Raw genomic sequence first — 25,673 nt, forward strand, 5'->3', positions numbered from 1 at the left:
ATACTCACAAAGACACACAAGGCAGTGGTCGGGACCCTCACGTCTTTACCGGGACCAGGATGAGCATCCACATTTACGTCCTGGGAGACTGGGAAGGAAGAGACAGAGCGTCTCCTAAGGAACAATACAGAGGCACATATGAGATGGGACGGCAGAAGACCACTGCTCACCAAGCTCAGAGACAGAGCAACTACCTGGATCAACAGCTTCTTCCCTTCCAGACCCTTCAAGCCACAGAATTCACAAAATCAAAGGACCCTCACTCGAGCGACAAGAAAGGAAGCCAGCGTATGCCTCAGCCTCCTGCTTGCTAGCACATGGGTTCCAAAACAAAGAAGCAATTCTGAACAACAGCTGCTCACCCTGCCACTCGACTGCTCGGGAACCGTGTCCGCTTTTCATGGGACAGCTGACTGTTTTTTAACACTACCCTAGGATGATGCTCACACCCTGTTATCACCACTGTGTACACATGGGGTCAAGGCAGAGAGGAGCTGCACACATGCCAAGAGACAGTGCTGACAGGAGCGCAGTGACTGAACGAGGGAGGGACTCTGCCGGCAAGGTGGCTAGAAGTGAGCGGCTCTCACTCAAAGGAGCATGCAAAGCTTCCTGGTTAGCACATGAACCTCTGATGGTTGCAGTGACACAGCGCGGTCAGCGTGATTATCAATAACCCACATTCACATGCTGGGCTGGGGAATGGGGTTCACCTGGCAGCATCAGAAGAATGATGTCCCAAAAGGGGAGAGTCGGACAGACTAAAGGGAGAGGCCAGAGATCAGCACGCAGCAGGATTAAGAGGAAGGAAGTTGAAGAAAAAGGAAGAAGCTAAATAAAAAGCCAAAATTAAGGCATCTGTATTCTCTGCATCCCTGAAATTCTGGTGTACATTTAAAAAATAGCCCATGTACATATGCTTAAGTATATTCACGCACATTTTAAAAACGAAAGGTCTTCTAACCTACCCAAAGATATTAGTGATAGAGTCCAGAAGACCTCCAGCAGGCTGCGAGAGTCGCTTACTAAAGAGGAGGGGAGGATAGGTTTAAACCTTAGAAACATTCTGCCCAAATAAGCAATCAAAAAACCAGCCCATAAAAACAGGTACCCAGGAAAAATTTCTCACCTAGTCCCCAAATCCCAGCCAAGAGAGATTCCACACAGTATCTGAACCGCCAGGAAGTAAGGGGAAAGGCAGAAGGGAAATCCAGCCCAGAGGTTTTAAAAAGAAACAAGGTTTCCTAGTATGAAATTATTTTCCAAGAAATCAGGCCTTGGACAGGAGGAGTCTGTCCACTGGACACAGTGGTTCTCAGTTTTATAACTGATCCCCATTCTTTTTTTTTTTGTACCGGGAATTGAACTCACCACCTCACACTTGCCAGGCAGGGGCTTATTGCCACTGAGCTAAATCCTCGGCCCATGATTTTTTTTCATTCTTTCAAGTCCTGCTCTGGTGACTTAAAAAAAAAAAAATCTCCTGTCCTAGGATGGAAGTCATTCTGGCTTTTAGGAAGTTTGCGGCCACCTGTGCACTGCTTTCCTCCTTCACCTTGGTGGAGGGAGGTGGGCAGCTCTGTGGTGCAGAACTGGTCTGGGGCTGAGGGCTCCTGAGTGCACCTGACTATGCTCCTCTGCCCTGCCCACACGTGTGCTGTCACAGCGCCACTGGAGCGCTCCCTACCCCAGTCTGCCCTGGGTACTTACGTGGCTACTCTACTGATGGCCCGCACAGGAGAGGTCTCTTCTGTGTGATCCGAGGTCTCGTCCACAATGACTTCAATGTCATCGTCCCTGGAAAGAAGGGCACAAGACTGTGTCACTGCGCTGAACAGGACCTTCGTGTCGAATCAGTTCTTCAAAAGTCAATGTCAATGTTTAGTCCCAGACAATGGGAGACTTGGCAAGGATGGTGACAGTGAAAGGTGCTCTGGAGCAAAGGGAGGAGCCATCACTCTGGAGGAACAGGGAAAGAGACGCGGATGCTGAGGACAACTGTGTAAAGCAGACCGGCACACTGCAGTACTGTTTTTGACCCTGTACATCTCGCTTATGTTTTGCTACTCGCTCTGGCCGCTGACACGTGGAGAGTCCAAAGAATTCCGAGGGACACCGCCCACTCATGGGAACATACTCCTCTGGCTGGTGAGTATTGATGGGATGCAAAACACCCCTGGAATTCCTGTCCTCCATGCGTTCAGATGGGAGGGGAAGGGAAGTGATTATTCCGGTCTTAGTTACTTCTCCAAAGCTGCCATCTGCACAGGGAAGTACAAAGCTAAAACTCCATAGCCCAAGACTTTACCATCTACTGCTCAGATTCTTAAGCTCTCAAAAGCAAAACTTTAGTTGGGTGTCAAGGCCCACTCCTGTAACCTCAGCACTCAGGAGGCTGAAGGAGGAGGACTGCTGTGAGTTTGAAGCTAGCCTGGACTACAAAGTGAGTTTAAGGCCAGCCTGAATCATATAGTGAAACCCCACCTCAAAAAAGGCCCCCACCCCCCAAAAGACTGCCTTTTCTATGATTAATTGTGAGGATTATGTGAATATATATTAAGAACTTGTTACCAAACAAGTTAAACCATGTCAAAGTAAATTTATTTTCCTTTATTTATTCTAGGACTAAGTATCACTGCCCCACATTCTCGTGCAGGATATAGACAAAAATAAATAAGGAGATCCAGGCTGTCCCTGACCTTCCTTGGCTGCTCTTCACATGGCTAAGCTTGTGAGAGTCACCTGTGCTCAAGTGGGGGACAACTCAGCAGATGGATACAGGAACAAATGAGCTAAGCCCCGGACAATGCTGCTTAGTGTGTTCACAACAGGGCTGCTGTGGACGCCCGTCTCACTGCTGGGTGGCTCGGAAACACTGGTGGTAGCACATTGCATGGCTATCGTGTCAGGTAGCATGGGACAGGACCAGCAGGTGGTTAACTGCCTGTGGTTCCAGTTAGTAGGAATGTGTTAAGTGTGTTATGGCCTTGGAGGACCTCAAACTTCACAGGGACTGTGACTGCATGAATCAACTTAAACTTCTTATGAAAATCCTCTCAAGATGAACACACTTAGATCTGGAAATTCCACTCCTTGAGAAACAAAGATTTCAAAAGCCTCCACAGCCAGGCGCTCCAGTTTGCCTCCGAGGGCAGGCCTTTCCTGCACTGTCTTGGGCAGGTTGCTGGACCTATTCCAAGTCACATCTCATCTGGTCACCTGGTTAACAGCCAAATGACTGTTCTGTAAGCAGGAGGTTCTTTGGGGTTATTTGGGGTGCTTTTATAGTGAGCTGGGTGTGTATGGATGCACATCTATTATTCTAGCACTAAGGAGCTACCATTGCCACAAGTTCAAGGCCAGCCTGAGCTACACAGAAGTACAAGCCAGCCTAAACTATAAGTGAGACACTGTCTGAAAAATCTGAAAAATTTAATTTTGAGGTAGGGTCTTTCTGAGTTACTCAGGCTGGCCTCAAATTTTTAATCCTCTGGCTTCTGACTCCTGGGGACCTGCCCTTTGCAGGTGTGTGCCACCACACCCAACTGTAAACTATCATTTTTATTTGTATTTATTTTTTTCAGTGCCGGGGATCAAACTCATGACCTCACATTTACCAAGCAGGCACTTAGGCCGCTAAGCTAAATCCCCAGCCTCAAGCTATTATCTATTTATTATTTTTAAAGGACCAAATCTCTTTTCAGGGCCAACCATTTATTTACTTTGTGGCTTTAAGAAAATGTATACGAATTGGTAAGAGAGGCACCTACCTACCAACAGAAAAGGTTTAGTGTGACAACTTTTCTTTTTTTGGGGGGATAGGGGGAAATCACACTCATGACCTTGTGCTTGCCTGGCAGGTGCTTACACCACTGAGCTAAATTCCCAGCCCTGGTTTTCTTATAAATCAAGACTCATACCAATTTACACCTAACTGAATTTGAACTACTCCTCTCCACTTACAGGGAATCAACCTCCATTTTAATAGCAAATCGTATTTTGGAAACTATTTTCCAAAAGGCATTTCGACAGAAAAATAAATCCATCTACAGCAGAAGAAATTTTGTTAATAAAACATCCACTACTCACAAAACCAAGCTATAAATCTCAGCAGAAATATTTCTGCAACCTGCAGACAGGTAAGGAAAAGCTCCTCAATAGACTCAAGTCCTTTCATTCCAACGGCTTGTTTATAGTTACGCTTCTAAGATGCTGTTATGTTTCAAAGATTTTGTAAAGCTTGCCCTTAAAGACATAAACCAAAAACTGAACAAACCAAGCCTCAGGCCAGGTTATAAGACAAGAAGCCCAATTAAAGGCAGATAAGTGATCAAAGTGTCAATGGAAACTGTGAGATGATTCGTGTGCAGGAAGGCAGATTCAGGTCACTATGGAGGCTGATTAAGAGGTGTCAGCAGGAATAGCTTTTTGTAAGGTAATTTCGCAACATGTTCTGAAAATTTTGACCAGACCATTTTACTTTTCTAAATCTATCCTGGGTAAGTAAACAGAAACACGATCAAAGACCATATCCAGTTTGTTATTTTAAAGTGAGAAATCAGAAGACAGTTGTTACTTTCTGGATGGTGGTAGAATCAGGCTTTTCTTTTCTGTCTTCAGGTCTCTTTCTAAAATCCACAAAGTGCTTTTATAAAAACAAAAGCAAGATAAAACTATTTAAAGTGAGACAAGACATTCAGTTCAGAGCTTTGACTGGCTGATTTCTACTTACTGCTCCACTGGCAGAGGCTCCTTCGCTGCTTCCGCGAGCTCCTTCTGAAGTCGCGCTTGCCGTCGTCTGTGAGACACAAAACAGTCACATTCACGCCTGTGTGGGCTTTGTGCTCTTAGTAATCTGCTCTCTCTTAGCTCCCAGGCCACACTGGAATGCTCAGTGCAACTAAACCAATAGCCACTTGGCAACCCCCACCGCATGTCACAACCCCTAAGCACTGCTGAGGTGCCCAGTGACAGGGCTTTGGAGTAAGATCCGGAGACAGAGTTACGGGAGAGAGCAATGGCAAACAAGGAAGGAAATAGCCTCGAGGGACAGGAAACCGCTTCGGATGTACTGAGGGGCTCGACCTGGCTGGGACTTGCTTGTGCAGTAGCTACAACCCTTTCCAGAGCCCTGTCACCGAAACGGCTCCTCCTAGTGTTGGGACACACTGGTCTCAGGACAGTGCTCCCCAGTGGACGTCTTGATCCAAGACCCTCAAGTCCTTGTATGAAATGGCACAGTACTTTCAAAGAACTTAAACACAATCTTCTCACGTATCTGAAGTCATCTTGCGATGACTCACTGATAATCAGCATGTAAATGCTATGTAAATAGTTATTAGAGTCATTTCTGGTTCTCCCTCCCAAATCCAAAGTGATTGATGGCCAGGGACACAGCTCAGTGGCACAAGTGCCTGCCTGGCAAGCACAAGTCCTGAGTTCAATTCCTGGTACAAAACAACAACAAAAACAACAAAAAGAAAATTAAAACAAAAAACAAAAATAACTTTAGAAAGTTATAAAACAAAAGAACAAAACAAAAACCACCATTTCACAACCCCAAATAAACCCCATGTACAGTGTGATTCTTTCCAGTCTTAAAAGTTCAAAGCTGGACATTTATGTTTGCGTTTGTAGGCCTGGAGCCCAGAATCTGGGCAACTATTTGGATGCTAACAATATGCAATATGGTAATGATTGTGGATTTCCTACTGTCCTATCACTGTTTTATTTCATTTTACCGTTCTGTTTTACTCCTTTAAAAAAAAAAAAAGAAAGGGGCTGGGGATTTAGCTCAGCGGCATAAGCACCTGCCTTGCAAGCAGGTAGTCGTGAGTTCGATCTCTGGTACCGATAAAAAGTTTAAAAAAAAAAAAAAAAAAAAAAAAGAAGTACAAAGCTGGGAGTATGTCTGAATTTCTAATTATACTAATTGCAGGGATTTTTTCATGTTACTGAATAATCTTAAAATTTACAATGTAAATGGTTTTATAAACTCCACTGTAAGAAAAAAATACAATGTAATTATTCCCCAAGGGACACATCATTTTTTACTATCCTGAACAGGAAACCATCTTTGACTATTTGTGAGCAAGCCCCCCTACTTCTTTGGAATGTGGTTTAACAAGTAGAGACACTTGCAGAGGTGAGTGTGTGTGTGTGTGTGTGTGTACCGGGGGTCCTCTAACCCCAAAGAGCCCTCTAGGAGAGGTGCCGTTTTGCAGCGATGTTTTAAGATGCTGTGGCAGTGAACCTCATTAGGAACCTGACTTCTGTATTCAAGTGTAACCTTAAGGTGTAGGGGAAGATCCAATTCACAGGCGCGTGAAGGGCCAAGGGAAAATGCGCATCTTTCTAACGGCATGGACAAGTGCCATCCTGGGAGGGATTCCTTTGCTCAGCTTGGAGCCCATCCTTGCAACCGCAAATTTGCTTTTATTTCCACTATCATTACTTCTAATTCTGTTAGTGGTTTCTGGGTTCCTCTGCAAGCTGTGTTTTTCTTTTTGAAGAACTAGGCTGCACTTTGCTTAGTGGTTTGAAGGCCCACCTGGAGTCCTTTTCGTTCTCTGCATTAAGGCGATTGGCCTCCTGGGCCTTCTCGGCCATCCACCTGGTGACCAGCTCCTGGTTCTCCTCGGTAGTTTTCCTCAGTTTCTCCTCCAAGGCAGTGAAGGTGATTTGCAGGGCGTCATATTCGTCTTTTAAGGTCTGGTTGGCTATCTCAAGGTCCTGGAGCTTGCTGCGCAGGTCCAGGCACTCTGTCTCCAGGTCAGAGATAGTCTGCAAACATTCTGTGATTCTGAAAGCATGACATGAGGAGTCCCTCACCAGGGCCCAAATGCATGGGCCTAGGCCATGAGCAGGACACGGGCCACCACCGCAGGGTGATCCTTTCAGCACACACCTGTGGTGAAGTTCCTGCTGATGATGAGTGACCAGTGAAAGCAGCTTCCAGGGAAGCAGGACCAAAAGGGACTTTGGGGTGTGTAGGCCCAGGGACTGAGAGTCTCCCCACACGAGGTACTAGAATGTCAAGTCCCTGTTTTCTCATCTACCAGGTTTCTCCCTGATCAAAAAGGGTCCTGCTCATGAAGGACCCACTCATCCTAAGGGCTATGGGCTCAGATGTTGTGGCTCTAACTTCCCCTGCAGAAGATGCTAATGTTCCATGCAGCGGTCACAGGAGAGCTGTGAGCGCCCCTGGACTTTCAAGGGCCTTGCCCTATCCTTAGAGCTCTTGGGAAAGGTCCCCAACCTGCAAGCATTACAGTGACTCTTGCTGAGTGCAGCATGGCCACCACCTGCCACTAGTTACCTTCTTGGAAACACAGCTGAACAGCACACATGAAACCCCTGGCCCTCCCCAGCAGGCCCCAAGGCGACCCGGTCTTGACTCACTTTGCTTCGTTCATCTGCATCTCCCTGTCCTTCTGCTGCATCTGGTTATTCAGGTCGATCACCAACTGAGCTAACTGGGAAAAAACAGAAACTCAGAAATAAGAGCCCCGAGGGCCTCACTGGGAAGTTACACAGCCAGACTGTTGTGTTTTTAAGGAAAGGTGTTGTGGGTTTGGGCAAAGGTACCAAGAAGAGGGGGGCTGGGGATTTAGCTCAGCGGCATAAGCGCCTGCCTGACAAGTGCGAGGTCGGTTGATCATTGGTATCCAAAAAAAAAGAGAAGATGGTGACAGAGAGAGTGGAATGGGCTGTGAGGAGGTGCATGGGACCTGCCTGCTGTTGCCTGCAAAGACACTGTCCACCCCTCGGCCTCACCAGTGACTCAGCAGGACATGGTAAATTCCATTCCCTCAGCTGGAGTCTGTCACAGCCCTCATCTACAGACTGAGACTCAATTCTTTGCAAACTATCAGGCTTCACAAAGGAAACGCTTCGGTGAGCAGGCAGGCAGCCCACCCCAGCTTCCTCACTGTTGTGGGAACACAGGGGACTCATCTCTTGTTGAGGGGCCTGGGCCCCCTGGTGGTCTCCCTCGGTGTCTTACTCCCTTAGAGATAAGCGACGCTGGACAGCCACACTCTTGGGGAGGTGGTTGCCCTCCTGTTTTCCCTGGCAGGACTCTCACAGAGAGCAGAAGACAAGTGCAGAGGGGGGCGACCTTTACCTCCCCTCGTTTCTTGTGTAACTCAGTCAGTTCTTCCTGGTGTTTAATCCTCAGCTGGGCCATTTCTTGTAGCTGACTGTCATTCCATGTGCCATCGTGTCCAGGACTAAGTCACCATCAGCCAGAGGGAGAGAACATGGGCAAAGAAGCGAATCAGACCACACCTCTGTAATCAGGCAGAGAACTGGAGCACTAACTTTCCAATTTCAAATCTGCAAACACCCACACAGCCAAAATCACTCCAGTGCCTCCTGTAGCATCAACTGGGTTTTTTTTTCTGTTGTTGTTTTGGTTTTTGTACCAGGAATTGAACTCAGGACTTCACACTTGCCAGGCAGGAGCTATGCCACTGAGCTGTATCCCTGGCAATTACAGCATCAACTGTTCTGAGACACAGTAAGTACAAGGTAGGAGATGTGAAGCACAGGGAACCACCTAATCTGAACTAACCACCAGGAGTAAGCTGGGCTCCAGAGTGAAGGGCAGATATCATAGACAGCTAAGTTAATTAGATAATTACCCTTTTTTGAGGTGGGGGGTCTTTTTGAGTCAGGATCTTGCTGTGCAGCTCAGGCTGGCCTTGAGCTCACTTTGTAGCCCAGGCAACAATCATCCTGCCTCAGCCTCCGAAGTGCTGGGATTACAGGCTTGTGCCACTTTGCCTGGCTAATTAGAAATGATCTCTGGAGGGCCCAGCCCTGTTGCTATCTGTAATTAGAAATGTTACAGGAGTGTGACAGGGCTGGGCCTTCCAGAGTTCAGTGCAGAAGACAGCTGTGGCTGAAGGCACACTCACTTAAGGCTGGGCATAAAGGAAGAGGAACCACCCCACCCATATACTTCCCCTGGGTCCCAGCACAGTGACTGATAATCTACACAGCATCAAGCCTCTTGGGTGAGGGCCAAGCCTCCTCACCCCAGCCTTCCAGGGACCCTTGTCCCTCCCATGCATGCTGCTACCTCACCTGCTTCCACACAGATCCCCATTTAATCGATATACGAAAGTGACGGCACTTGTAACCTTATTAGGCGAACACAGTGTTGTCCCACCTCACATCCATCTTGTGATTTCCCACTGAAAAATTCATTACCTGACCACTACACATGTAACCTTACTGGATGATCACAGTTCTGTTCCACCGTAAGCCCTCCCCAACTCCTTGGCTCTGCTCTATCTATAAAACTCCCTGAAGGAGCAGGGACCTGCTCTGTCCCTTAGACAGAAGCTTTCATTCTCTCAACAAGGACTCTTACTCCATATTGTACCTAGAATCCATTCTTCCATTTTAGAGAGCATGAACTCAGTGTATGGGACCTCTAGCAGGCTAGGAGTCCTATTTCCCTTACACTGTGTGGAAGTCCTTTATCATCCCTGGGTTATTAGTAAACTCCAGCAGCCAGCAAGTCCGTGCTCTGCCAAGTGCTGGGTGCCTGCCACGCACCAGGCACCGCTGGCACCGAGGCAAAGGCAGCTGCCCAAGCCTCACTCTGTACAGCTGGGCTAGTCAGGAGCAGGTGGACAGTCAGCAGACATGAACAATCAAGTGACACAGGGAAGGAACAAAGGAGCAGGGATCTGTCCCGGGAAGAGGGATCAAGGAGAGCTTCCCTGAGGAAGGGACAGGTAACGAGACTAGAGAGGAGACTAGAAAGTGCCCTGAGCAGACACAAGGGGTGGCTCTGCTGGGGAAAGTCACAGTCCAGTGCAGAGGGAGAAGTAGCTGAGGCTGAGGTAGGGAGACTGCGGAGTTTCCCACACACTGTGGTCGAATCTGGAGTGGACCAGGGGCAGGGGATGCTTGTGCAAAAACAGGTAGCCAAGTTAGCAGGCCAAAGCGCAGCCCAGACACAGGAGGGGGCAGCAGGGAGACAGCAGCCCGTCCTGAAGCCTTGGGAGTTCACACTGCTTCCAGAGCCAATTAGTTTTGCAAACTTTGCCAAGAATTTGCTAGACAAGGCAGAAATAGGCTTGATAAAGAGAAATTCTGAGACCTTAAATTATAAAGACCAAGGGTGGGGGGGGGAGATAAGGGAAGCTAATCAGTTAACAGCTGCTGGCAAGTTTTCATGTTGAAATCTTGACTTGAGTCCCTCCCAGCAGACCACTCCACCCTGTTTACCTCTCACCCTAGGACCTTGACCGACGTCTTGTCCAGAAGCAATTAGGGGTTCTGGCTAGGGGTTGACTTCCTGTCCCAAAAGCTTTTCCTATGCAGCTTCTGGTTTCCTCCAAAGTCTATACAAAATGTTCTTAGCCCTGCCCAGAGGACATGTGCCAACTGCCACTGATCCCCTGCTGCTGGCAGCTATGGGAAGGTGGCATGGTCCTGGCCCATCCTGCCCTGGCTGGCACCTGTGACTGTCCAATAAACCCTTCTACTCAAGTTCTCCTGTCAATGAGATTCGGTCTGACTACGACCACTGACTGTCAGCTCGAGGGAAGGGGCTCGGCTGAAGCTTCAGGTGCAAGGTATCAGACTCAAACACCCGAAGGAAAAAAGGCTGGGTGCCAGAGTATCCAGATCTGCAGAAAAAGGGACCCACTCCATCTGAGCTGCAACACCGTAAAAAGGCAATGAACCCCAGGCAGTATAAAAATCTTCCCTGATTTTACCTCACATACCTAACCAAATGACACCACGCCCTTTGAGACAGGTGGGGACTGCCCTGCTTTTAGCCCACATCTTCAATGAAACTTCTAAATTAGGAAGAGAAAGTATCTTATCAAATTCCTGATTTAACTGCAAAGCAATGTGGGAAGTACACAGCAAAAGATGAAGCCCCTCCTAAAAAGCTGGCCTTCTAGATACTAAAGATAAAACTAGTAAGTCAAAGGTTGGGTGTGGTGGGCCATGCTAATAATCCCAGGGCTTGGGAGGCTGAGGAAAAAGATTGCCTCAGGAGTTGGGGCCAGCCTGTGCTATAGTGAGACCTGCCTCAAAAAAATAAATAATAAAAACCCCTCAAGTAAATCAATTCATCCCCAAAGTGCTAACTGTACTCTGGAAGAGAGCTCCCTGAACAAAGACAGCTGGGGAGGGCTGGAGGAGAAGAACCAAGAGGACAATTTCCTAGCAAGGGGCAACCACAGACATGAAAATCAAACAGAGGGCGCTAAGCACCTGACCTGCTCCCTCAGCTTGGGCGGGGGAAGGCACATAGGCCACTGTGTGCCCAGGCCTGCCGAGGATGTCCCACCCACAATGACTCTCACTCTCAGGCCCACAAGAGAGTATGGGGGTCTCTGTGGGGAGGAATCACCCAGGGATCTCTGAAAATTCCAGCAGGACAGGGCTCCCGGAGCACTTTCAGAGGATAAGGTGAGGTGGGGTAGGGCAGCGCAGGCCTGTAGCTGTGCACACTCAACAGGCTGATGTAAGAAAATCACTTAAGTCCAGGAGTTCAAAGTCAGCCTAGGCAACTGAGGGAGACCCCATTTCAAAATTAAGTTTAAGGAAACTAGAATGAAGTGGGCCAATGTTTAGGAGAGAGGGCAGGAGGCAGTTCCTTAAAGAGAAAAAGGAACTGCAGATAGTTTGTAGAAAAAACAAGGACAATACAAATGAGGCATCAGGAGGGCAGGGTGGTTATAGGTCGTGTCTGACAGCGCAAATGAGGACTTCCAATAAAATGACCTGCCTGGTGACACTCAGCTCCAAGAATTGCAAGAACTGTCGCTTGTTATTTATAGTATCTTCCCACACAATGAGTTTGGCTGACCCATGAATATCACCAAGAGCCCTGCTATACAGACACTCAGCTGGACCCTGACACTAGGCACTTAGATGCTACAGAAGGCCCCCAGACCACAGCCAGTAGCACCCCTGGGCTGTGCGTGAGTGAGGACAAGGCAGGCTGCGCTCTTCCTGATCTGCCACCTCCCAGGAGGTCACCCTGCCTAGTGAGGAAACATGGACAGAAGGGAGGGCAGCCACGGCACATGTGTGCTGCAGGACTCATGAAATAGGGCCACATCTACCATTTGTTTTTAAGCCTTAAATTACCAACCTTGTTTTATAATTGCTAAGTGTTACCCAATGTGTGAAGAAGAGCACATAGATTTTAGAGACGTAACAGGCACTTTTCCCACACAAACCACCAAATATGCAAGCATCATAAACATTAGGGAAAGAGGGTAATCCCATGCGTACATGTGTGTAGTAGCAGTGTGCTTGGAGGAAGTACGGCTTTTGGATTTTTTGATCATGACCTTTGAAAAATGCAGTAAATATTTCGATTCTTGGTACCGAACAAAACAGTGAATTTATATAAACATACAAAACACCTTGTATGAACTATAGATCTATTTAAGGCAACAAGACTCATCCTTCCCATTAAAACACACTGATATTCTTTTCTAAACTATTCTAAGAAACATAAAATTTTGCTGTAACTGTGGATTTCATTTCGGAATGTTGAAAAACAGTAGGCTAAAAAGGATCAAACAGAACCACAGTGGACCAAAAGCAATTTGTCAGTCAAATCTGTATTAACAAGAGCTCTGCAAATCTACTTAGGAATGTATGTCCCTGATTACTCAAAAAGTGAAGCCTAGTGGGTTAGAAGAGAACTTGACCTAGGTTTACCACACAAACCCGCCACAAGAAATTTCTCAAGCTGAGCTCACTGTACTATAAACCTTCTAGGTCTGTATATATCTTTTGGATAATTTTAGTTACTTGGTTTGCTTTTGGAGAAGTCACAAGTGAACTGAGACAAATTTCAAATTAAGGTTTAAAAAAATAGCACTAATAATTTAAAGTTAGTTTCAAAATACCTTATCTCATGCCGGTTTGGGGTATCATGCTTTTCAGCTTGTAGTTTCTGGGCCAACACTGAATGAAGATCGGACTTTTCCAGCAACTTGTTATCTGTATATACACAAAAGATCAGACAATATGTTGTTATACTACATTTATATCGCATGAGGCTTGGACCAAAAGATTAACAGATGACTTAGGTAGGTTTCATCTTTATTAGGTAGCAAAGGATGCGTAACTCCTTGTCACCTATTACAGTGATTACATAAAATCTAGGAACACATATTCCTTAGACACCTAAGGAGTGGCCCAAGCTTGAGTACCCAGCCATAACAACCTACAAACACTACAAATGTCCCCTCTACTAGGGAATTCAAATCGCTTTCCACTTGCAAAATTATGTTTTTACCTTGGGAGTTAAAACACCAAATCCAACAGCAGTGTAAAATGCTATATATACTTTTAAGTAATACAGAACTTTACTAATGTGGTAAATGTAAGTATTTTTTAGATCACAGAATTAGGAACAAAAATGAAAACCAAGATTTCTCAACGTGAAGGATTTGGATCTAATGTGGTCAGTTATAAAAAGGGTAGAGAGCAGAACGATTGTGCTCTCATTGCGTAAATGGCTTTAGTGATATCTGAGGCCAGTGTTAAAAGACAATCAATGGTCCACGCAGAAGCAGTAGCAGGAAGCTGTCTGGTAAGCAGCTGAAAATCAGGATCAGAGCCAGTATATGGATGGGGAAGATGAGAAATTTACTTTTAACTGTTAGGCAATGACACAAATAGATTTGGATTGGTAAGAAGTCAAAGAAGATCCTAAGAGTTTCTGCTCAGGCAGGAGGGAAGAGCCTGGGGAATAAGGTCAGACTAAAGGGCACGGAGAGAAACAGGAAAGAGGTAGACCCTTCCTGCCCATCATCAAGAGGTATGGCCTACACCCCTATTCCAGAAGACAGATTAACAAGAGAAAAAGCACGATAAATCTATTAATGTGAAATCATACAAAATATGTAATTGACAAAAGAGGCCAGATGGTTGAGCTCAGGCCTCTTCATAGGAGACAGGGTAACAGGGAAGGCACACAAGAGTCCTATTGCACAAATGAACAGCAAATTGTGTTAGTAAGTAATTCCTCCCAGAAAATCTCTAGATGCTCAGGGGAATAGATAAAAGCCTACCTGGTGTGAATTCTTCCTATTGATGAGACTGCTGGGGAGGGATCCTACTTGCCATTTCTTTTGGTGCTTAGGGACGGAAACAGCTATCAGGGAGACCTGGATTCTGAAACTTGCTTCAGTACAGCCTGTCAAAATTCTTCTGGGTATCATCTTCTAAGCCCAAATAGCACCGAGCTCAACAAGTAATTGACCATGGGGAGGTGGTCACAATTTAAATTCTTGTGATTAGATCTTTAAAATGAAACTCTGACAGGGGCTTACACTATAATTCTTCTATTGAAAAAGCTCATCGAAAAGAATCTTGAGTCTTGCATCTTCCTTGATACCTAAATATGGAACTCTTAGGCAGAAACACCTTTTTCTATCTTGGCTGAATGGATCAATTCAGCTCCAGGAAAGTGGCCCCACTCTGGGATATTCTAACCAATAGAAAGGTTTAAAATCCAGCTCCAAAAGGCTCTAAAAAGATACTCAGAATTCTTTTAAGCCTTTTACTTGGCTGGCCTGGATAGGTTGCTGAGAGAACAGCAGAGTTAAGTATTTGAACAGGCCAAAGTTGCTCTGCTCTCTCATGTCCTTTGTTTCTGGTCTTCTCCGCTGGGCCTCAGGCACCCATCACTCACCAGCCCAGTACTGACTGTCACATTTTCTCTCTGACAGTTTTTGGATGGTACTAGGGCTTGACAGGCAAGCACACCCTCACAGAGGCCCGTCCCCAACCCTCTTTACTTTTAAACGGTGAGCTGGGATCTTGCTGCAGTGATCCTTCTGCCCTCATCTCCCACACAGCTGGGATTACAGGCCTGTGTGCGCGCTGCTCTCCCTGCTCTTAGTCGAACTGCTATACCATCACGATGGCTATTTGTACAGTGCTGAAAAATACCCAATTCGTGTCTAAGGTTACAGTATCTTACATTTACACACTATTATAGAGATGCTTTTTAAAGCACTTATACACAAAGCACTTTTTAGTGTAAACATTCAGGGCAAGCTTTATCACTACTTTATAGATGCAAAAAGCTTAGTAAGGGGCAAGATGGGCCTCCAAACCAACTTGACTTTAAAGGGTACTAGTCTTTTGAAGAGTAAGCATTCACTAATGTCTGTGAGCTGAGTTTCTGCAACTTGTGAGGGAATCATATTTTGAATAAGAGAGGATTCCTGTGCTTGTAAAACACTGGCTCCCAGCGCCTCTGAAGAGTGGAGCTGGGCGTATGCATGCCTGTAATCCCAGCACTCAGCAGGCTGAGGCAGGAGGATCACCTAGAGTTCAAGGCCAGTTTGGGCTACATTCTGAGTTCAAAGTTGTCTCATAAGAAAAGAACAAAACAACAAAAAAGGATCTAAGGTGGCAGCAGTACAGCATCCCTCTCCTGTTTAAAGATAAGTTCAGTGAACGCAAAGAGCCATTTCTTGGAAGACTCAGTGAGAAAAACATGCGAAAGTAAATCCCGCCACTGAACTGTTGTGAAACTCAAAGAAATTAATCTCGATTGGCCTCAGCTTCCTCTTATGGAAAACGGGCAACAGTTGGACCTGCTGCACTGAATTTTAGAGAAGGTAAAACGAAATAACATACACCAGTTATTGACCACACAAACTCGTCAGCACAGCAGAATAATTTAGGGATCAACCAACACTGATCCTGTGTTCTACCTCTATTTGTTCTGGTTTAGTTGGTTTAGGGTGTGGCTTGGGCTCTGTAATTAAAAGATTCTCCAGGTGGTTCTAAAACGCCAAGTACTCTTGGGAATTGACTTTGCACCGAGGCTTCAATTAATAGGTATTACTGTTTTGAAATCCCATCATTAACGTAACCCGGCAAACTGTCAGTTCCCTTAAATTGCCAGGCGTAACAAGAAAAAAAAAACTTTCGAAGTTTTCAATAATAGTAAACGCTATGTCCCAACTAAGTACTGTATATTAAGGTTCAGAATGTATACTCGACAGAGAAAAAACGAGGTCTGAAAACCGAAGAACAAAGAGGTCTGGAAAATCAAGAGCTCCACGATCCGTGACGTTCAGAAGGCGATATTAATTTCTCGAGTTAAAGCTTAAATCCAACACCTGTGTCATTCACGCAATTCCCCGATACGGGATGCTTCTGGAGTTTGCCTGCTAAGGGCAAAAGCATGGGCGAGCCGCGGCAACCTCCAAACTTAGGAGGCCCGCCCACAAGCAACACGCGACTTACCAGAGGAACCCCTGCAACGCCTCTGAGGGCCGAGTGAATGGAGGAAAGGCTCTAAAGGTGGGGAGCGTCCGAAGGGCCGGGAGCCCGGACGGACGCCACGTGCGCGGCGGACACCGGCCTCGCTGCCCTCCAGTCCCACCAAGGGCCCACGCGTCCCCCCCGACCCGCCCGCTCGGCGCGGCTCACACTGCAGGATGATCTCCTCGAACGCCTGCCTCTGCAGCCGGTCGCGGCGCCGCAGCTCCTCCGCGATGTGGCGTTTCCAGCGAGGGAAGTCGGCCGTACGGAGCCCCGACATGTCGCACGTGGCTCTGGCGCCTTAGCGCCACAGATCCGGGTGGAGTCGGGTGGCCGCGGCTTACACCATGTGGCGCGGAAAGGCCGGCAGCTCCAGCGTTCACCCTACACACAAGCCGCCCTATAGGTCAACCTTAACATCTTCCGGTAACCACCGGAAATAACTTTGAAGAGAACGGGAAGTCCCGCCCCCCCACGTCTTACGTCACACGCGCGCACGGGATCGTTGCCGTCTCGGGGCGCGCGTTGACGCTCCCGAAGCCGGAAGTGTCGATGCACAGAGATGGCCGCTTGGGGGCGCCTTGGCAGCGCACTTGGACCAGCCCTGGAGGGGAAGAAACGAAAGGAGGCGCGCTGTCTTCACTTTTTCTTGTTTTCTTTCTCGATTTGCCTCCTTTTCTTTCATTGACTCCGTTTACAAGCAGAAGTGGATGGCGCATGCCTGTAGTCCCAGCCCTCGGGAAGCTGAGGCAGGAGATCGTTTTGAGTTCAAGACCAGCCTGAGCTACAAAGTGAGCTCAAGGCCAGCCTGAACTGCACAGTGAGACTCTGTCTCAAAAAGACAAAAAGAAAAAAAAAATTCCAACAAAAGTGGAAGCCACACCTCACGAAGTAGCTAGGTGCTTGAGGATGAGTGACAACCTCCCCAAGCTACAGTTTTCTGATCTATGAAATAGGTCAATAAGAGTACCTACCTAACATGGTTGTGGTGAGGGTTAAAAAGCAAAGCCTGTCTAATGCACTTAGCATTGTGCTTGGTGCAGGCTAAACCTAATTTTACCTAGACATCAGATGTCCTAAGGGTCCTCAAAGCCATGACGGAGGCAGGTCAGGGTGTGACCTAGCAGTCACGGAAAACTGGCAGTCACTGCCGAAATGCAGACTCAGAGCAGCTTGGAAGGCTTTCGGGGGGCCTCCCAGACCTGACATCGGAAGGAGATATACAAGACAGTGAGCAGTGACTTCACGGGCACTACATACTTCTTGTTGCTCTGGCCTCTCTTCCATGCAGAATGCATCTCAGAGCACTTCTTTGTCTTCTTTTACTTTTAAATAGATAGTAACTTTCAAGGTTATCAATTGTCCTTTTCAGCTATTTGAATGGGACAATTCCAGAGTCCGGAACCACTGGACACATGCCTGTCGAACAGCATGGCTGTTTTACTCTAGCAAAGGCATCCCACAAGTCACTGACCCTAGAAGCAGGCTTTTTTGTTTTTTTGCTTTTTTGTTTTGCAGTGAAGTGGAACAAGAACTATGGAAGGATGTAAATGTTGTATCAGTTTGTGTTAATCATTAGAACCTTAGAAGTGAGGGCCTAATTGTCCTAATTAATGTGTCCTTTAAAAGTAATCATTAGATTACCAGACATGAGTGCATGTTTGTAATCCCACCTGGGAGGCTGAGGCAGGAGGATCACAAGTCCCTGCCAGGCCTACGTGAATTAGGGAGACACTGTACCAAACTAAAAAATAAGGCCTGGAGATGTAGCTCAGTGCGAAGACCCTGTGTTCAATTCCCAGTACCAAAAAAGGAGGGAGGAGAGAAATGGAAGATCCACAGGCCTTTGAGAAGTTGCTATCTGTCAACAAACTCAGTAAAGTAGGAAACCTGGGTCTTTAATGTAACTGTGAACTCCATCCATCTATAACAGCTTAGTGAATTTATTGGAGGAAATTAGAACAGGACAAAGGAGACCAGAGGAGATGAAAAGAGCGTCAAATCTTGTCTCCCAGGGTGGTCAAGTCTAGAGGAAGAGCCTTCTCAGACAGAAAACCTGTACACTAGAGAGACCTGAAGTAAGTGAAAGACTGTCGGAGGCAGAAATTGAGGCAGCTGCTTTACGTCCTGCAGAAATGAGGACTTGCAGCCTGCACGTCACCAAGGACGCCTCCAATCGTCACAGCGGCACCAGCTTCAAAAGCCGGAGTGTCATTGTGTAGCATTGGATTTCGACAGCGGGGCACAGTTACATTTTTCTGACATGATTACGATTAAAATAGGTTTACAGATTTACCCAGCCAGCAATCCCAGTTGCTAATGACAGTGGAAAGCTGGAGACTATAACTCCAACTAGAAAAGATTGCTTAAATTATTGTACAATTACAAAAGTAATTCATAGTAACAGCAGTACATGATATAAATCCAATTTGGGAAAAATAAGGGTTCCCAGGCTGGCCTGCGACTTGCCATGATCCTCCTGCCTCAGCCTTTTGAATCCTGGCATTACAGATGTGTGCAACCACGCCTGGATGAATGAAGAATAATTTCTAGCCTAAGGATACTAAACTGTGCTAGGTCTGCCCTCTTTTTAACTCAATGCTTTACCTGGCACAGGACAGCAGACACTGAACCCCTTCCTTCCTTCTGCTCTCTGCATTCTGTACCCCTGCAGGAGCTCTGGGTTTACTGTGTGTGAAAAGCATACTTTTGTCTTCTGAATTCTTTTTTTTTTTTTTCCTTTGTTCTGTCTTGTTGTGTTGTGTTTTTTGGTCTCTTCCGGTAGCCCAGGCTGGCCTCAAACTCATGGTGATTGTCCTGCCTCAGCCTCCATTCCCAGCTCTTTTCTTCTCAGTTCTTGGTTCATTCCTCTGAGTTAATTCTCAGCTCTGTGAATACTTCTGAAAAACCTGTAGATGACAAACCTTCATGACAAGCTTAGAGCTCCCTCATATCTGTTCCTCTCCTTGATAGCACTTACCACATTTGCAGTTGAGCATATTAAGGTCTGTCTTCCCTTCCCCCAGTGTCCTTTAAATTCCTTGAGGTGAAAATTGTGCTTGTTTTCACTAATAATTGCTTCTCTGGCAAAGGCAAGAAGCTTTTAAAATATTGGGTGCTGAACAAATGTCATTTAATTGATGAATAAAATATGCAAAAATAGTAACAGTATTACCTGTGGACATTGCTGGTGTTTTTATTTCTGTGTGTATCTTCTGTGTATTTTCTAATTTGTAGATTTATACCTGTATTATAGATGCAAGAATTCTAGAAATGAACTTGTATTTATTGGCCAAACTGTTGATTCTGAAGGAGGCTAAGGCCGGGTGTGGTGGTGCATGCCTGTAATGCCAGCACTTGGGAGGCTGAGGCAGGAGGATTACCGTGAGTTTGAGGTCAGCCTGGGCTATGAAGTGAGTTAAAGTCCAGCCTAAACTGCATGGTGAAACCCTGTCTGAAAAAGACAAAAATAAATAAGAAAGGGTGCTAGGCTCTGTGAAAGGTAACTAAAAACAAGACTGGAAGAAGGATATGGGAAGGGGACATTGGAAGAATTAAGATGGGCCAGGAATATAACTCAGCACCTACTTCGCAAGTGTGAGGTCATGAGTTCAATTCCCCAGTACCAAAAAAAAAAAAAAATATATTAAGATGTGTGATGTCCATGGATCAACTCCCACGAGGACTGCCATCATTACATCCTGCAAACATACTAATGCCAGTAGAAAATTTAAAAAGTAATAGAAACAGGAGCCCCTGCAGCACTGTGAGCCATATATTCTTCTGAGTGTTTGATGTGCTGTAAGTCATTTTCTCCTCAATGAGGAGAAAAATGGTGTTACTTTATCTACTCTCGTTCACATCTTCCTCTTCACTCACAGGTGAGCACCCTGAGGCTGCCGAAGATGCCACTCTATGTCATTCAGAGCTCACTTTTTAGCCCACTCTGGCCTAGAACCGTGTCACTCCTCCTGCCTCAGCCTCCCCAGTGCTGGGCTTACAGGCATGCACCGTCATGCCTGGCCTTGCCTTCAGCCACCCCCTTGTCTAGGCTCTGGTCTAGGCAACAGTGTAGTTTGACTTGACTAGAATCCATGAAACAGAATAACTTTAAACGTGTAATTCATTTGCAAATGAGCCAAGAAAGAGAATGTTTGGAACTCGAGCAGTAAAGGTCAATGCAGAATGTGCTTTCTTGAGGAAAGTCAGTTGGGTGGCTATTGCCTAGATTCACAGACTTGAATCTGTGCTGCACAGACTTGAAGCAGGGTTGCAGCTGGGCCCCAGGATCCCCTGAAATCAGGGTACAGAGCCAGTGGTGATGGGGAGTCCTCAGGTAAGTCACCGGGAGGCAGGGAATGGCTGCATGGGGACAACTCATCTGAAGGAACAGGGAACGTGCTGTCTGAATGTGACAGGCAGTGGACCTCAGAGCCAGCTTCTGAGCCGGCAACTCACGAGCCTCTGCAGGACTCAGCATGCTTCTGTGAGTGCATTTGTACTGTGTCCGTCTAATGGATGTAAGAGAAATGTAAAACATCAGGAGTCTTGTAGCACCCGCTTACCGCAAGAGTGGACGAGAGGACATGACCTCACTTAATGAGGAGCTTTCTTGCCAAAATGCTAGTTTCACAGGAACAAACACCCCACTTCCACTCCCCAAACCCCTTGGCGCACCTGTATTTCCATGGCAGCGTTTGCAAGGAAGAAGTTTCCAGCAGTCTCAGCTCGGCTCAGACGCCTCTCCTCTCATCTGTAAGGTCTCTTAGTGATGCTCCAGGGCGCATCAGTCTGGATGCGTTCCAGCCCCGGCCCCCAGACACTTGTCCTTTCTGACTTTGAACTTTACTGCTCAGGTCTTCCTAGTTCAATTGGGAGTGGAAACAGTTCAGTCCCAGGTTGAGTCAAGCACAGGAACAAGCATTTCAAGGTGGCTTATTGGCTCAAGGGGCTCGCTCTCCAGGAAGTAGATGTGAACGTGTGTTATTGATGGAGGTAAGGAGTACAAAGCACAAGGCAAGGAAATACCCACAAACTTCAATTTTGTTTTGTTGAGGGTTTTTTTGGTACCAGGACTCAACTCAGGATCTTGTGTTTGCCAGGCAGGCACTTGTGCCACTGAGCTATATCCCCAGCCCTCACTTTATGATTTTCCAAAACATTTCATGTTAGCTGGATGGGATGGCACACACCTGTAATCCCAGCAGTCAAGAAGCTTAAGCAGGAGGACTGTTGTGAGGCAGCCTGAACTACAAAGTGAGTTCAAAGCCAGCCTGAACCATGTAGTGAAACCCTGCCCCCAAAAACGAGCCCCCCAAAATTTCATGTTTTAGCTGTGTGTGCTGGCACATGTCTGTAATTCCAGCATTTGGGAGGCTGAAACAGGAGGCTCATGGGTTCATGGCCAGCCTGGGCTATATAGCAAACCTTGTCTTTCAAAAATCTTTTATAAGTAAATAGATGCAACCTGATGCAACTCATTAGTGAAATACATAAGACACATATGTGTAAACATTGTATTCATTAGTGTGACAAGCTGAAAGAAAAATCATTTATGTGTATGTATATGTGTATGCATATAAAAAACTAGTTAAGATAGTTATACTACTGACTTCTCTGAGTTCTCTGAAGTGAAAGATTTGTGCTGGTTGAATGCAGATGTCTTGTGCTCTGGGTGGATGACAATGTGCAATGCATGTACCATCCTTGCCCCCTGACGTGTTTTGCAATTTTGTTTTTTTATCCTTAAATAAAATGGATTTTTAAAAATCTCCTTTTTGTTTTTATTCTTAATCTTTATTTCCACTCCTTTTTACCGCTTCTTCCCCAATGCATATTAATTAAAGTGAAAACAGCTGTGTTAAGTGTGTACCACATTACCCTAGTCACTGCTAGAATCAACCAACAGAGGTAAGAAAGCAGCTGACACAGTTTTCAAACACATCAGTGATCCCTCCATCGCTCTTGTGTGACAGTAATGATGCTCCCTTATACACGTGTCCCTTGACTCTTCTAATCCGTTGCTTTTTCTTTGTTCTCTTGAGTGTCACTGGCTTTGCACATACGTGCACACTGCAGGGAATTTTCAGTCTCAAGAGTCTGTGCACACAGATTAAAACACATGCAGGCATTTCCATATACGTACATGTTGACACCGGGTTTCGTACTTTAAAAATGACTGTCTGAGGACTGGGGGTGGGGCTCAGCGCTAGAGCATTTGCCCAGCATGCAAAGGGCCCTGGGTCTGAGCCCCGGCACCACAAAAACCAAATCAAAAGTACCTTTAATCAAGTCTGAGGTGGCACTATGGTCTTTGTACTTGAATGCAAGCATTTAGTAGCACTTGGCTTTCTGAGAGGGGTCCTTATTATCATCCCACACCTTGGCAGCCTGTTGTCCAGAGTGCTGGCCTGAGGATTCCACACGATGCCTTCATCAAGCCGGAATGGGCTCCCTGGTCATGCATAGCCCCTGGCCCACCTCTTTCATCTTTAAGGAGGCAGTGTTTCTCCCTGGTGCTGCTGCCTTCTCTCACTATGAGTAACAGTTAACACTGATTTTTACATGCCAGGCACTGTCCTTTGCTGGCTCGACTTACTTTTCACTGTTCTATGTTTTAAATGCTACTAATATTTCCCTTCCTTGATGTGGAAACAGCCCATGAGCGTCAGGCACGGTCTCATGTCCTCACTGAGCAGCAAAGCTGGGCTGCCATCGAAAGAGATGGATGAAGGCCTGGCAGAATGGGCAGCCCTTGGCATCCGCTTCCTTCTGTAAATTGCAGCTTCCTTTTTCTCTTGTCTGTGGCTCATCCTTTTTGTGCCCTGAATCTTCCATCCTCAGGGAGAAGTAACTCCACCAACAGTTACTCAGTACCAAGGGCTCCCATGGACAGCAGGAGCCCATATCTAGCAACCAGCACGGCGAGGGGATGTGCCCCCTTGGGTCGGGGGAAGAGCAGCACTCAAAGGAACACGTAGAACACACCTTATCTTGGGACTGCCCAGCACCCTCTCCCCATTCCATTGGTAACAGATTCTACCCTCTTGGCTACATTCATTGAATGTTCCTGCCCCTTCTTGCAAGAAATTGGTCTAGGAGTGGGCACAGGAAGCCTTCACCATTCTTCCCAGGATTTAAATTGGGTATGAGGAGGGTCTGGGAATTTAGCTCAGTGGTGTCAGTGTCTGCCTGGCAAGCACAAGATTGTGAGTTCGATCCCCCCAAAAAATAAATAAATTGGGTATTTCTCGGTTATGAAGTCCAAGGATATGCATCCGGATCTTTTAGGGCCATGGCCTTTGCCTCACAAAAAAGACCAGTTTGGGAAAAAATGGGAACAGTCCCCCAGGTCAAAGCAGATACGAGAAACCCAGAGCTCTGATGGAGTTAGGTCCCTGGTCCCAGCGGTTCCTGAAACCTGCCTGGAATTTCAACCAATGTGCTCCTGTACTTCCCACTGAGCTTCGATTTTTTTGTGTGAATTGCATAGTTTTTTTTTTTTCTACCTATCATTCAACACTGACACAGCAGGCCCAAGAAAAGACTAGGCCTGCACAGAAAATGTGCCAGTCTCTGTGAATAAACAATGTCTATCCACACTTGGAAAGTTTCCAGACATAGGATCTCTTGAGCTTTTGAGTAAGCTAAAAACTCTTTTAAATAATAGTTCACAATAGTTAAATAACAGTTGGGAAGCACAGAGCCTGCCTGCCAAGCACAAGGTCCTGAGTTCGATTCCTGATACAAAAATAAATAATAGTTCACTTGTTGAGAGATATTTGAAGTTTTAAAAAGTTACAGTTAGAGATATGAGAATAGGAGCCAGGCTCGGTGGTACACAGCTGTAATCCCAGAATTTGGGAGGCTGAGGCAGGAAGATTACAAGTGTGAGGTCAGCCTTGGCTACACAAGAAGTTCACTTCCAGTCTGGACTAAACAGCAAAACCTGTCTCAGTATATATATATATAGAGAGAGAGATCCTAGAATATAATTAATATTGTTGCCATACCATATGTTGGAACTATTTTCTCTTTCCTCTTGACAGAAAATGAGGGGACACCATTTCACAAAGCACCATTTAAATGACTCAGAAGATATTACTTAATACCTCGGCAGGGTGTGCTAACCACCACTGCACTTTTGGGTGGTAGAACCAGAAAGTGTGTAGCAGCAGAAAACAATTTTGAGTCAACAAACAAATACTTAAACATTGCACGTCAGGAGGTGTGGTTTTTGCTTAGGTATGAAATCGACTTTTTTAGAGGGCTTAAAGTTGAAGCAGCAATTTGGCGAACTGGCTCTGCAAACCGTGGTGCAAACCCCACGCACTCTGTCTGGGGGAGTCTGGTCCCCAAATAAGAAGGCACCATCCAGGGGTGCAACCGCCACGGAGCTGGGTTCCAGGAGTGAATGCCATGTGACTTCCTCTTACTTCTGGTTCTCCGTCCTGACCGCTGTCTTCCCTGGACCGCAGCCTCTTGTTTCCCTTCCTCGCAGCTGGTTTCCTTGGAAATCCTTGGGAGCTGGGGGGGAAATCCTTGCACACCTCCCTCCGCTGTCGGCAAAGGCGTCAAGGGCTTCTCCAACTCCCCAGGCCTTTGCAGGCCACCTTGCTCCGGGTTAGCACGCGGTCTCAGCCCACTTGTGCCTACAGCAGACCACCCGAGCCGGCTCGTCTATAACGAGCAGAAGCCTGTTTCGTTGGTGTATCTGGAGGCCGAGGTCCAGTCCGACGGATTGCATCGGTAAGGGCCTTCTAGCCTTCCAGCGCCCTGGCGAAGTGCTGTGTCGGAAGTGACTTAGTGCAAGTGACGCGCGAAGGTAGCCCTGGGTGGGAGTGCAACCTCAGAGAGGGATGGGGATGTGGATTAATCCACTCGTGAAGGCAAAGCGCTCATGACTCTGTCTCTGTCTCTATGTGTCTCTTTCTATCTCTGTGTTTTTCTCTCTCCATGTCTCTGCAGTACTGGGGGTTGAATCCAGGACTTTTGCACTGAGCTATATCCCCAGAACCCCAGGGGTGTAGCTCAGGAACATGGCACTTGCCTCCCCCCCAAGTCATTTTCCTTGTAAGTTTTGACTTCTATGAGAGAAGTCCAGCTTCTCTCCCCTCTTACTTTAACCTTGAAATTTACCCACTACAGGAAAGGATGGGAGAAGGAAAATGCTCAGCTTCTCTGCAAACAAAAATTAGATGTAAGGAAAAAGTGGAGACTAAGTTTTTGTAAATAGGAGAAGAGGGAAATAAAGGGAGGTTAGGGGAATGGGGGGAAGCACAAGATCTATGTAGGGTTCAGGGGTATAGCTCAGTAGCATAGCATCTGCCTGGCAAGTATGAGGTCCTGAGTTCAATTTCTGGTACCAAGAGAAAAAATAAAATCTATCA

At 46.5% G+C, this 25,673-nt stretch overlaps 1 protein-coding gene across 8 annotated transcripts in view; it reads right to left on the reverse strand.

The window, feature by feature from the left end:
* Atg16l1 (autophagy related 16 like 1) overlaps window positions 1-16,716 on the reverse strand; it is a 31,908-nt gene extending 15,192 nt beyond the window's left edge. The window contains exons 1-10 of one of the 8 annotated variants that reach the window (XM_005005708.4): window positions 16,453-16,716; window positions 12,903-12,996; window positions 8,126-8,231; window positions 7,402-7,475; window positions 6,551-6,802; window positions 4,733-4,798; window positions 1,711-1,797; window positions 969-1,025; window positions 714-761; window positions 9-114 (exon numbers count right to left, since the gene is read on the reverse strand). In XM_005005708.4, coding sequence (XP_005005765.1) covers window positions 9-114; window positions 714-761; window positions 969-1,025; window positions 1,711-1,797; window positions 4,733-4,798; window positions 6,551-6,802; window positions 7,402-7,475; window positions 8,126-8,231; window positions 12,903-12,996; window positions 16,453-16,564 — 1,002 coding nt within the window. In that variant the 5' untranslated portion in view covers window positions 16,565-16,716. The remainder of the gene's footprint in view (window positions 1-8; window positions 115-713; window positions 762-968; window positions 1,026-1,710; window positions 1,798-4,732; window positions 4,799-6,550; window positions 6,803-7,401; window positions 7,476-8,125; window positions 8,232-12,902; window positions 12,997-16,452) is intronic. The other 7 variants (XM_063237090.1, XM_003474407.5, XM_005005710.4 and 4 more) reach the window with 7 other exon arrangements.
* Between the last annotated feature and the right edge of the window lie 8,957 nt (window positions 16,717-25,673).

This window comes from Cavia porcellus, unplaced genomic scaffold (assembly GCF_034190915.1).
Source record: "Cavia porcellus strain 051 isolate PalLab524CR breed Dunkin Hartley unplaced genomic scaffold, mCavPor4.1 scaffold_26, whole genome shotgun sequence".
Taxonomy (NCBI): Eukaryota; Metazoa; Chordata; class Mammalia; order Rodentia; family Caviidae; genus Cavia; species Cavia porcellus.